Raw genomic sequence first — 13,186 nt, 5'->3', positions numbered from 1 at the left:
GCTAAGGTATAATGTTCATTAGGTTAGGTGTATTCAATGCATTTCTGACTTAGTATTTTCAGCTTACAATGGATTTATCAGGGTATAGCCCCATTTTGAGTTGAGGAGTATCTGTATCTGAACTCTTACATTCCTCTTAAATATCCACTGAAGCACAATTCTAATAACAGCCAAGGCACTCACAATCACATAATTAACTCTGCTAGTTTTAAAATGTCCACTTTATTCCATATAACACTTAACCAGATATCATTTACATCTGAGGAAGAGATGGCCCATGAGACTGATCTATAGTAAAACACTCTAAGAAACGCAGTCCAATTGTATCCATTTCCAGGCATCCCTAGACAAGTGCGTCACAATGCACAATGCAGAAATATAGGCATCACTACTACATTTTACATAAAAGGGAAGTATCAATAAACTTTAGAAAGTAGTAAATTCACCTGTCCCTTAAAATATGGGTATGCAATTGTTACAAAGCCATAGTAAATGGTTTATAAAATGTAATTTTATTTTATGTTACTCTGCTGTTACATAGGGCATAACATTTTCACAAGGCTTTTTTGGGACTACAGTCAATGATTAGCAACACACAATAGTGGTCCAACTCTCTAAATAACAATCACTAGACAAACTGGACACCCTCTCACATGTGCACAAATCTGCATGGAAAAGTACTAAAGGTTTAGACTTGGACTTGTGTACTTTATTTCCCCTTTCTAGTGTATTAAGAAATGACATGCACTTTAATTTGCCAAAAGCAATGCTTGTATTCTGGCAGCAACATGCTACTTCTATCACATAGTAAAGTGAATACCAGAACTACAAAGGCAGGAGGTGTAAGTGAATTTTTATTGGGAAGGGAGGTTGGCAACTTAAACAGCAGCAAATAAAGAGTGAATAAGGAAACTCCCTGTTGCCACAGATATACAAGACCTCCTTATGTGATACAGGAGCCATTTCAATTTGTGACCCCAGCCAGAGATGGCAAGTGCTTTTCCATTCAATCTAGTACTTCCGGATTCCTACTAAAAAGGAATACATTAAGAGCATGGAAAAGTTGCTTATTGAAAGGAAACCCCTGAAGAGTAAGGGAGGGAATGTAGAAATTAAGAAGTTATGTGGAACACTGTTTAAATTGTAATTAACTACATTTTCTTATCTTCACAGTAATACAAAACACAGTCACTTGCAGAACTGGTTCAGATTACTTAAATACCAGATACATTTTTAGTCCTCTACATAAGTGTTTGGGAGTTACTTATGTTTATATGAAATGAAGCTATTAATACTTTTCTACAGCAGTACTGCACACCAGGAAGGCCAAGACAAACACAAATCAAGGAATGAAGTTTTCCCAAAGCTGCAGTGTGAAAAGACTATAAACAGTTGATTCCATACACATGAATGGGTTTCTTTGCTATAGGAAATCCAAGTGGAATAAGGAATGGAGATGTGTAAAAAGGTTTCTTGAAGGAAAGAAGGATGACACCCTGTATGGATTTAGTTTTCAGCCCCTTCTGCCGCATCACATTCTTCTCCTGCACTGTCTGATGTCCAAAGCTAGAAAAAGAAGAATCATATTAAGTTATTATTTCTAGAGTAGGCAATTACACTAAGTATTATTGTCATATCAAAAATAACTACAAGAGTAGTAAATTCCTCAAACAATGGAGATCTTGACTAAGATTGAAGTTCTCTCTCAAAACCCCAAAGACCATCACATCCTTGCAGACTTTTCACTATGCATTTACAAAATGGCATACACACATATGTCATTGGATATATGGTTTTAGAGCTTCCTTTTTATTTAAAAAGCACTTGGCCAGGCACAGTGGCTGACGCCTGTAATCCCAGCACGTAGGGAGGCCAAGATGAGAAGATCGCATGAGGCCAGTTCAACACCAGCCTGGACAACATAGCAAGATCCCATGTCTACAAAAAATTTCAAACACAAAATTGGCCAGGTACGGGGTGGTGTGTGCCTATAGTTCTAACTACTCAGGAGGCTGAGGCAGGAGGACTGCTTGAATCCAGGAGATTGGGGCTGCAGTGAGCCATGATTACGAGACTGCACTCCAGCCTAGGTGACAGGGCGAGATCCTGTCTCAAAAAAAAGGTAACTTTTTAAAAAAGGCACTCTACTTTCATAAGCAAAGTGATAGTCTTAGAATTTAATGCTGTCTCTATTCCCAGTAGCCCAATGCTCTTCTTGAAAGCACTACTGCAGTATTATTACAGACTAATAAAGCAAAAAATTTTCACAGGGAGGAAAAAGCCACAATCATGGTTAACAATTTTAAAGTGTGTGAAGAGCTAAACTATAGCAAAAGCAGACTTACTTTGTGTTTCTCCAAGAATTAAATAGAAGTGGTTGATGGAAGCTACAGGGAAGCAATGTGTGCATGTATAGACAGGGTTCTTGAATTAGACAGAATGTTAAAACTAGGTGGATCTTCCATGATCTCTCTATTTTTAGGATAGAAAGATGAAGTGAAGAAGAGAAGTATTTATTGACTATAATTGTACTTTATTAGACCAACACCAAGACATTAGTGTTAATTTCAGAAGAGCTAGAATCTTACATAATCCTTAGGTTATTATGAAGATACTAAAATAAATAAAAATAAACAAAACAAAATCCCCCAAAGACCTGTCTCTATAATAAAGAAAACAAAACCGATTAAAAGATAGCTCCGCCGGGCGCGGTGGCTCAAGCCTGTAATCCCAGCACTTTGGGAGGCCGAGACGGGCGGATCACAAGGTCAGGAGATCGAGACCATCCTGGCTAACACGATGAAACCCCGTCTCTACTAAAAAAATACAAAAAACTAGCTGGGCGAGGTGGCGGGCGCCTGTAGTCCCAGCTACTCGGGAGGCTGAGGCAGGAGAATGGCGTGAACCCCAGAGGCAGAGCTTGCAGTGAGCTGAGATCCGGCCACTGCACTCCAGCCTGGGTGACAGAGTGAGACTCCGTCTCAAAAAAAAAAAAAAAAAGATAGCTCCAAGGTATACATCTGGGAAGAGGTATAACTGCCTAATTTGCTCTTCCTCTGCAGAACTATTTGCTGATCATCTTCCATTGTCCCCTCACAACCACAGGGACTTCTTATGGCTAGAAATGCAGGGTCTTCATTCTCCTTTCAGTGGATTCATAACTACTCTAGTCAGCAAAATTGAACAGACATGATGCTAATTTAAACAATACTATCTAGTAAATGATAAAGCACTAAACAAGGGGGCTGAGAGGACAAGATTTATATTTAAAGATTTGTTCCCTTCTTTTTCATTCTGTGAAGTCTAAGATTTTACCTAACAAAACTACTTGAACCTACAAAAGACTGTTCAAGTAAAGCTTAAGCTGTACTTTTTCTTGATTACTTCCTTTATCAATTGCCTATCTAAGAAGCAGGGAGAAAAAGACAAACAAAACAGAGACTTTGGCCTAGAAGCAGAGAAGGAGTAAATTTAGGTACAAGTTTACTCCCTAAAAATTCACAAAGTAAACTTATTAGAACGAGGTACTTCATGTGATTTTAAGAAAGCCTAGATATCTAGATAGTCCCTAACTGGCTATAGCTGATTTGCCCCAAAATATTGAAACTTCAGAAGCTCTCTTTATTAACATAATTTATCAACATCTTCATCCCAATGAAACAGTTGAGTTCCTATAATGTTAGTAACTTCTCAGGAAGGTCTGATAAAATGTCTATTCAACTTGAAAACCTGCCTACAAAATAATGTTCATTCTATAAAATACTAACACATATGTCATACTTTCAGCTCTTACATATCTGCCCTAAAAGACACGAAGTCCAAAATAAAATATATTTTTGTTTCTGAAAAGGAAATAAAATTAAAGAGTAAACAACTCACTGTTAGGTTGTCTCTAAGCAACTGCATGATGAGGGTGCTGTCTTTGTATGAGTCTTCATTCAGTGTATCAAGTTCAGCAATGGCCTCATCAAAAGCCTGATAAATATTAATATCCATGATAAAATATGTGCATTGACAAAAACTGGTTATTCTACAATTACAAACCATTTTTAAAAAATAAGTGAACACCCACCTTATGTTCTACCATCAACAAACTCAAAAGAACCATTCTCTCACACTCTCAAGTTTAAGAACTTACGAGTATAACTGGAATTCTATAAAACTATACATTTAAGTAAACAAGCATGTCTTGGTTCTTTCACAGGACAAACAGAACAGCAGCAATGCTTAATATACTTCTTTCCGATAAGTAGTAGTATTTATCTGTACAGTGTCCTCTTTATTCTCTCGTTTTGAGCCACTTTGAGGAGTGTGGCTAATGCACAGCTATTCTAGTGACCAAACCTGACAGGTATGACTTTCCAATCTTTTATGTTTCCTTCTTAATATCATTTATCCTTCTTTGATTACTCTGCTCAGTATGCTCTGTAGACGTATCACTGCTTATAATCATAGGGTAGAGTAAGGTGTCGGGGCAGGAATAAGGTAATCATGATGGTAAGAAAAAGAGGAGATTTCAAAATAAATATAGTAGAAATCATCCCTGGGTAACCAAGTAAAATACCTATAAATTAACATACCTGGTATCTCAAATAACTGTAGCTAAAGTGGGTGTTTCCTGGACACACATCTTACCGTTTTAGCCAGCGTGCAGGCAAGCTCTGGGTTATTAAGAATCTCATAGTAAAATACAGAAAAGTTAAGAGCAAGCCCCAGGCGGATTGGGTGTGTGGGTTGCATCTCTTTCTTGCTTATATCAAATGCCTCTTGGTAAGCTCCTTGGGAATTATCTATCGTTTCTGTGAAGAGAAAAAATAAGAAGTGCAATATTAAAAATAACAATCCAGTGCATAGTACATTAACAACTTGAACATTTGCTACTAGCTCTTGGTAGAACCAAGATTTTTCTCTGTATGGGTCTTTTAAAATCATGGTAGCTAACAAAAACCATTATCATGGCCAGGTGTGGTGACTCACACCTATAATCCCAGCACTTTGGGAGGCCGAGGCGGAGGGATCACTTGAGATCAGGAGTTCAAGACCAGCCTGGCCAACATGACGAAACCCTGTCTCTACTAAAACTACAAACATTAGCCAGGTGTCATGGCGGGGATCTGTAACCCCAGCTACTCAGGAGGCTGAGGCATGAGAATTGCCTGAAGCCGGGAGGCAGAGGTTGCAGTGAGCTGAGAACGCACCACTATACTCCAGCTTGGGCGACAGAATGATACTCTGTCTCAAAAACAAACAAACAAACACACGAAAACAATATTGTGTACTGGGTATTTAAGAACTTATTTATGGCCAGGTGCAGTGGCTCATACCTGTAATCCCAACACTTTGGGAGGGTGAGGCAGGGGCATCACTTGAACCCGAGAGTTCAAGACCAGCCTGGGCAACATAGGGAGACCGTATCCCTGTCTCTATGAAAAAAAAAAATAGCTAGGCATGGTGGTGCATGTCTGTAGCTCTAGCTATTTGGGAGGCTGAGGTGGGAGGACCCCTTGAACCCAGGAGGTTGAAGCTGCAGTGAGCCAAGATCATGCTGCTGCACTCCGAACCTGCGTGACAGAGTTTGTCACAAACAAACAAAACAAAAAACCAGTTTAGAATGCTGCTTACATATAAACAGCTTAATGGAAAAAAACATGAGATATTATAGTAAATCAGACTTTTTTCCATCCCTAGGCTAAAACGATTTTCTTATTTTATGTCTTTTAATTCTATTACTTGGAAATGCAGCAATGAAAAATAATTTGGATGGGGTGCGGTGGCTCACACCTGTAAACCCAGCACTTTGGGAGGCCGAGGCGGGCAGATTACCTGAGGTTGGGAGTTCAAGACCAGCCTGACAACATGGAGAAACCCCAGCTCTACTAATAACACAAAAATTAGCTGGGAGTGGTGGTGCATGCCTGTAATCCCAGCTACTTGGGAGGCTGAGGCATGAGCCTCACTTGAACCCAGGAGGCAGAGCTTGCGGTGAGCCAAGATCACGCCATTGCACTTCAGCCTGGTTAACGAGAGCGAAATTCCATCTCAAAAATGATAATAATAATAATAATAATTTGACTGGAATACCCTTTCCCGAAATAATGTAAACTTTATGAAGATCATCAACACCAAAATCTCTATTTTTCTGATTTGGAGAAATACTGATTCTTAGTATCAAGAGATACTATGTGAAAGGCAATATAAAAGTTTCAACACATAGGACAAAATCTGCTCTGACCTGAGTTTGATTACTGGCCTAATTAAAATGGTACTCTCCTTTCACAAAATGTTCAGTATTACCAACACTAATCTGATTATACCCATGTTTTGAAAAGGGTAGTTTTCTGTATGAGGCCACTGGCCTATTACAGCTTTAGAGATACTGATGTAAGAGAATTACGCTATCCCTTTATGACCTGAATCATGTTCATTTTCCTTCCTCTGAAATGGCACATTTATTGATCTAATCCTGACTGGTATAGCCCGCATGCAATAAGAAGTTCTTGCAGCCTGACAAATTAGGAAGCCCCAGTGTCTCAGCAATTAGGCTATAAAGACAGCCTATCTACGAATCCCAGACTATCAGAATGTAAATGCGACTACGTGTGAGACTGGAAAGTGCCAATGAGCTCCTAAGGGTTAAATCAGGTTAAAGCTACAGCTATGTCTCAATCTCCCAAATACTTCTCTTTGGCTTTCTGATACCTAAATATACAGTTATGTGCCAGTATCATGTCCAATTCTGCTTATCTTCATAGCAACAGAAATTACACATCAGTAACAGAATAAGTAAGTTTAGTATACAGATTTTGTTATAGCAAGGTATAATAGTTTCTCAAGTGCAAGTTCTCTTTATATATTCAGTTACACTGATATTTAGGATGGCAAAAACTCTCATTTTCAGGTCATAGTAACTATTTGTAGGGGTATATCTTTGTAGACAGGACAAAATTAAGAACAAAATAACAAACTTACTAGAAAAAATAAGGAATTGATACTTCTATTACCTAGAACTTGATAAATCTGGTAGCAAGCACATACACTAAATTTAATGAGCTCTATCTTACACTCAGCTACCAGTATCCCAGGAGACACTCATTGCAAATAAATTCACTTCACTTTTTTATTATCAAGTTAGGCAATTTGGTCACTTTTTCCCATATCCATGTTTTCTATGATAGTCTAGGTAAATAAATAAATAAATAAATATAGGTATTTAATACTAAAATCTATTTTTATGACCACTACTTGATTAATCAACAATTCCTGTGTATTCAACTTTCTCAAGTAAAATCTAACCATATGGGTCATTCAAATTTACTGTGAAGGTGGAACAAGTTATACACCAGCAGTAACACACTCATTTCACCTCTCCTCCTCAGAAATTTGATTATATGTAATTAGCAGTCAATGTTATGACCCCTTAAAATAGATGATAATGAATTAATATGACAAACAGAAAAAGCACAACAATCTGTTTCCATGTTCTGTATGTAATTTCCAGTGATCTGAAGTTTTAAGGCATGATGACAGAAAGGCCATGTGAAATGCAGAATCACTCATAAAGTTTACACAAAAAACTCTGGAGCTAAAAATATGGTGAACCAAAACTCTAAAAAGCATAAAAGATTAAGCCCGTTCTAAATAATACCATACGAGATTACAGAGTTCACAGATGTGCTTAATTTTTTTAAACAGTATATGATGTAAATTTACAACCCAATTTTCATTTTTGAGAACGTAAGCTAATACTAATTTTCTTGATATACATTGAATTATTTTTAAGTCACAAAGAGCCTGAAGACTACGTATACTGTTATAGTATCCCATTTATCCCCATTTCTTTTTTTTAATTCTACTTTTGCCCATATAACAAGTATACTCACGTTTTCGATCATCACCACATGCAACTTCAGCAAGGTACCGGAAGTAATCACCCTTCATTTTCAGATAGAAGACCTTACTCTCTGGATTAGTTGCATTGGCTATTAAATATTTATCCAACAATTCCTGAAATAAATAAGACAGAACATTAGGCACTAAACTTCTGCCTACTGCACATTATCATTAAATGATAAAACTTCTGCCTAGTGGGCATTTCAATCATTAATTACTATAGTAATGCTATACCATACCAGCCTGGACTTGAAACATGTTCTTACAGCAGGGGTTAGGTTGTTGCCACTAGTTGCCCTGGGAGGCTTTAAATGATGTAGCCTATAGTTTCTAATGGTAAGGCTAGATTCTAGATTACACCAAACATTGTAATTTGAAACAGCCTGTCTGTTCACTCATCCATTCATTCAACAAACATTTTCATACCTGCTAGGTGCTATAATGGATATAGAGAAGACTTAAAATCAGGCCCCTGCCCTCAAGAAGCTCACGGTCTGTAAGTACACCAACTACACACCAAGCATTAAGAAAGACGCAGATATGGTGCTAAGGAAGCACAGAGAGGGAGCATCTGGCTCTGCTGGAGATGGCCTCCAGTTAAGACAGGATTCCCTGGGAAAGAGTATTTGAGGTGTCAAGAAGGAAAAGTAGAAATGTACCAAGCAGAAAACAGGGAAGTGCACTCATTTTAGGGAGGGGAAACAAAATGTTTAAAACATCAAGTACGAGGGAGAACAGTGCTACTCGGTGTCCTCTGCAGTCAAGTGTGCATCTAAAATGAGGTAAATACGGGAATCGAGAGTAAGAGGTTTAGAAACTTGCACAGCAATTTAAAAGAATAATTTTAGGTCTACGAAATCTATTTTTTTAAAAAAGTTCTTGAGTATGTCTTTTGTTCCTAATTTCATACAAAGAAATTTTCACTTCTAGAGGTACAGGATATGGTATGCCTTGGAGTGTAAAAAGTCACAAAAGACAAATATGATAGAAATCTTCTTAGATTCAATTTTTCTTGATGCTAGGTCATCCATTTAAAAACCTTTTTAGGGACGGGTGTGGTGGCTCATGCCTGTAATCCCAGCACTTTGGGAGGCCGAGGTGGGCAGATCACAAAATCAGGAGTTCAAGACCAGCCTGGTCAACATAGTGAAACGCCATCTCTACTAAAAATACAAAAAATTAGCCGGGCGTGGTGGTGGGCACCTGTAATCCCAGCTACTCAGGAGGCTGAGGCAGGAGAATCGCTTGAACCTGGGAGGTGGAGGTTGCAGTGAGCTGAGATGACGCCACTACACTGCAGCCTGGGCGACGGTGCGAGACTCCTTCTCAAACAAACAAAAACAAAAACAAACCAAAAAAAGTCTTTTTGTATTAAATATTACAAAGCAAAACAGAATTCTCATAAAAATGTTAAGATACTAATACCTACTTCATTGGTTTGTTCTGAGAATAAAACCAATAACAGATGTCAAAAGCCTGGAATAGTGTCACATGTTAAGTACTCAGTAAATGTTAGCTAGTATCAGCCTAGGTACACAGTTTGCCTGCCCAGGGACAGAGTTTGAAAAGCACTGCTCTAGGAAAAGTAAAACTAGCGCACGTTTTAAAGCAGGGAAGAGAGAACATCCTTTTTACATTTTGGAAAAATAACCAAAGATACAATCAGTTAATATTACATAAAAATACTCTCTATGATACCAAACTGGCAAGTCTGGAGAATAAACAAGTAAGGTTGAGTCAAATTCACATAATTGGTAAAGAAAAGGAAAGCTGTTTATAAATTTAAAATAACAAAAGTTTAGAAAATACACTTCTAACCAAGAAGTTTCTTCTTGTTTATCTGACTAAAAGTGGTCTAACAAAATGCAATCACTGCATCCATGGTTGTTTTTTTTTTTTTGGAGACAAAGTCTCACTCTGCTGCCCAGTGTGAGTGCAGTGGTGTGATCTTGGCTCACTGCAACCTCCACCTCCTAGGCTCAAGCGATTCTCCTGCCTCAGTCTCCCGAGCAGCTGGGACTACAGGCACACACCACCACGCCCAGCTTATTTTTGTATTTTTAGTAGAAACGGGGTTTCACCATGTTGACCAGGCTGGTCTCAAACTCCTGACCTCAAGTGATCTGCCCACCTCGGCCTCCCAAAGTGCTGGGATGATAGGCGTGAGCCACTGCTCCTGGCCCATAAGTTATTTTTAAAGAAAATAAACAGAGGCCACGTGCGACAGCTCACGCCTATCATCCCAGCACTCTGGGAAGTAGAGGCGGAGGCAAGAGGATTGCTTGAGAGCCCAGGAGTTTGAGATCAGCCTGGGCAACATAATGGGACCCTGTCTCTACAAAGAATTTTCAAAAAATTAGGTGTGGTGGCACACACCTGTAGTCCCAGCTACTTGGAAGGCTGAGGCAGAAGGAAGGCTTAAACCCTGGGGGTGGAGGCTTCAGTGAGCCATGATCGTGCCATTGCATTCCAGCCTGGGAGACAGAGCAAAAGAGACCATGTCTCTAAAAGAAAAAAAAAACAGAAAAACATTTAAAATGCTTTAATTCGAAAAAGATTTTAAATATCTAGATAACATATATATATACACACACACACACACACACATATACCCATATATTTTTTTAAGGGCCTGAGGCCAGAGAAAGTTAAAACACACACACATACACACGTGTGCGCGTGCACAAAAAAAATTAATATAAAATTATGTATCAAAGTCCCAGAAGTTTATACATTATAAAAGTGATGAGTATCACAATTGTGGCTCAAGTTGGAAAGTTGCTGAGCCAGGAGTGTGGCAACAGAGGTCATTAGGGCCACACCCAAACTAAAGGCAATTGTGACAAGTGCTGCTCCAGCATCACTACACTCTTAACTGTAAAAAGAACAGACGAATCAGATTTTCAGAATTTATTGTGCTCAACATCACCAATATAATTTTAATAGTTACGTAATGAACCGAGACACTTGAATCCTTAAAAATTACATTACTTTAACTTTTTCCTCTATTACCATTTTTATGTATTATGGATGACTTTCATATTAAAAACTATTTTTATGAAATGAATTTAGGGTTGTGGTGGAAGGAGGGGGGTAGGAGGCAATAGTGAGATTGTCACAAAAAAGTTCTATATCTCAAACTGACTCAGTCATTGGAATCTTTAAATGAGTGGATTCTGAGAAGTAATATCAAAGAAGGCAAACATAGTATTTATACCAAGAGAAATACCACCTCTGCCTGTACCCACACACACCAAGGAACCCTAATGTAAAGTAAGATGCCTCTCACTTTTCTTGTTCCTCCAAGTGAGTCAGTCAGTTACAATGAAATTCCACAGGATCTCCAAAAAGGTGCCAGCTCTGGTGAAGATATTATTTATAGTCACATAAAAAGCTACTCAGTACTTTTAAGACCTGGTGTTCTGTTAACTGTGGTAGATGTGTAAGAGCAGGGGGTGAGAAAAGTCTGACCAGAACAAGGGCTTAGGGTGAGGAGTAGAGAAGAGAGAAACTTCCATTCTAGCACTAGTCTCTCCTGAGTCACGCATGCTAGATGTGTGGGTGTTCACAAGGACTGTGGACAAAGGGCCTTCCAAGCATTCAGAAAGTTGCCAAACAGCTACTGCATTCATTACAACACAGCCACTTACGAGCTAACCTTTCCTTTCTAAAATTATTAACTTTGACTACTAATTTGCATATAGCCATTACGTATGATTTACAGTGTTGGGCTTTTATAAACTGACTTGGGCATTACTTCCATCCTGGAGTTGTTCAGCCAGGTATCACGGTTCTTTGTCAGATGCCACTAGCTCTCTGTGAAGGAAACAACAGGTACAGAATAATTCTGTCTTTCCATATACTATCAGTAGTAAAGATGTATACTTTAGCTCAACTAAAAGACATAATGGATTCTGCTTCATGTCTTACCCAAATAATCGAGTTTGTATCTGTATTATCAATACCAAATATTATTAATACCAGATAGAATATAGGCTACAAATGTGTAATCTTTTAAAATTATTGTAAAAAATACAGATCAGAGACCAAAAACCCCAAACTGACACAACTCCCTGAAAGTCTTTCCAAATAAGGGTACTGGTAAGAGGTCAGGAGGGAGGGCCAGGTGCCATGGCTCACGCCTGTTATCCCAGCACTTTGGGAGGCTGAGGCGGGTGAATCACTTGAGGTCAGGAGTTTGAGACCAGCCTGACCAACATGGTGAAACCCCATTTCTACTAAAAACACAAAATTAGCCGGGCGTGGTGATGCATGCCTGTAATTCCAGCTATTTGGGAGGCTGACGCAGGAGAATTGCATGAACCCGGGAGGCAGAAGTTCCAGTGAGCTGAGATATTGCACTCCAGCCTGGGCAACAAGAGCGAAACTCCATCTCAAAGAAAAAAAAAAAAAAGTCGCCAGGAGGGAGCATAGTTAGAAGTTCCCCCACTGATTTCTTCTGTACATTATTCTTATCAATTAAGCAGGAGCTCTCCCTTGTAAACTCTTTAGCAAATTTTATTATCTTGGGAGTTTTGGTGGGCTGATATTGGAGGTCCCTCTGGTGCTGACAGTGTTACTTGACTGAGGAGTAAAACATGGATGGTAGTGTGTTCCTTTTTGAGAATGTGAAAACTAACACGTCAATCAATGTACTACCCACAATAACAAGATGAACTAGTAATTTAGAACACTTTAGACCAAAGAAACAAGGTAAGCAAAAGGAAAGAACGTAAGTTATTACAGAGGTTGCTTTAGGAAATGCAAAGGAACTCAGAATAAGTTTAATCTTAGAAAAACAGGATGGGGGCTGGGCGCGGTGGCTCAAGCCTGTAATCCCAGCACTTTGGGAGGCCGAGACGGGCGGATCACGAGGTCAGGAGATCGAGACCATCCTGGCTAACACGGTGAAACCCCGTCTCTACTAAAAAAAAAAAAAAAAAACAAACAAAAAACAAAAAAATTAGCCGGGCGAGGTGGCGGGCGCCTGTAGTCCCAGCTACTCGGGAGGCTGAGGCAGGAGAATGGCGTGAACCCGGGAGGCGGAGCTTGCAGTGAGCCGAGATCTGGCCACAGCACTCCAGCCTGGGCGGCAGAGCGAGACTCCATCTCAAAAAAAAAAAAAAGAAAAACAGGATGGGAACAATAATAGACTATAACACAAAAGTTGTAAAAAATAATATAAGAAATGAAACTGTCAAGAAATAACATTAATGCAAATTTAGAACAGTAACTATTCCTCCTTTCTCCCACCCCCATATCTTAGAAAAAAAGGCTTCCAGAAGAACAACAAAAT

The 13,186-nt window shown here is 39.0% G+C and overlaps 1 protein-coding gene across 1 annotated transcript in view; it reads right to left on the bottom strand.

Moving 5' to 3' along the window:
* Positions 1-203: 203 nt before the first annotated feature.
* The window catches only part of YWHAQ (tyrosine 3-monooxygenase/tryptophan 5-monooxygenase activation protein theta), a 48,950-nt gene continuing 35,967 nt past the window's right edge, over positions 204-13,186 (bottom strand). The window contains exons 3-6 of the mRNA XM_033176587.1: positions 7,881-8,004; positions 4,636-4,799; positions 3,880-3,975; positions 204-1,566 (exon numbers count right to left, since the gene is read on the bottom strand). Coding sequence (XP_033032478.1) covers positions 1,507-1,566; positions 3,880-3,975; positions 4,636-4,799; positions 7,881-8,004 — 444 coding nt within the window. The 3' untranslated portion in view covers positions 204-1,506. The remainder of the gene's footprint in view (positions 1,567-3,879; positions 3,976-4,635; positions 4,800-7,880; positions 8,005-13,186) is intronic.

This window comes from Trachypithecus francoisi, unplaced genomic scaffold (genome assembly GCF_009764315.1).
Source record: "Trachypithecus francoisi isolate TF-2019V2 unplaced genomic scaffold, Tfra_2.0 Lachesis_group17, whole genome shotgun sequence".
In the NCBI taxonomy this organism is placed as follows: domain Eukaryota; kingdom Metazoa; phylum Chordata; class Mammalia; order Primates; family Cercopithecidae; genus Trachypithecus; species Trachypithecus francoisi.
Note: the sequence above shows the minus strand (reverse complement) of the source record. Positions and strands in the feature narration are given on the sequence as shown.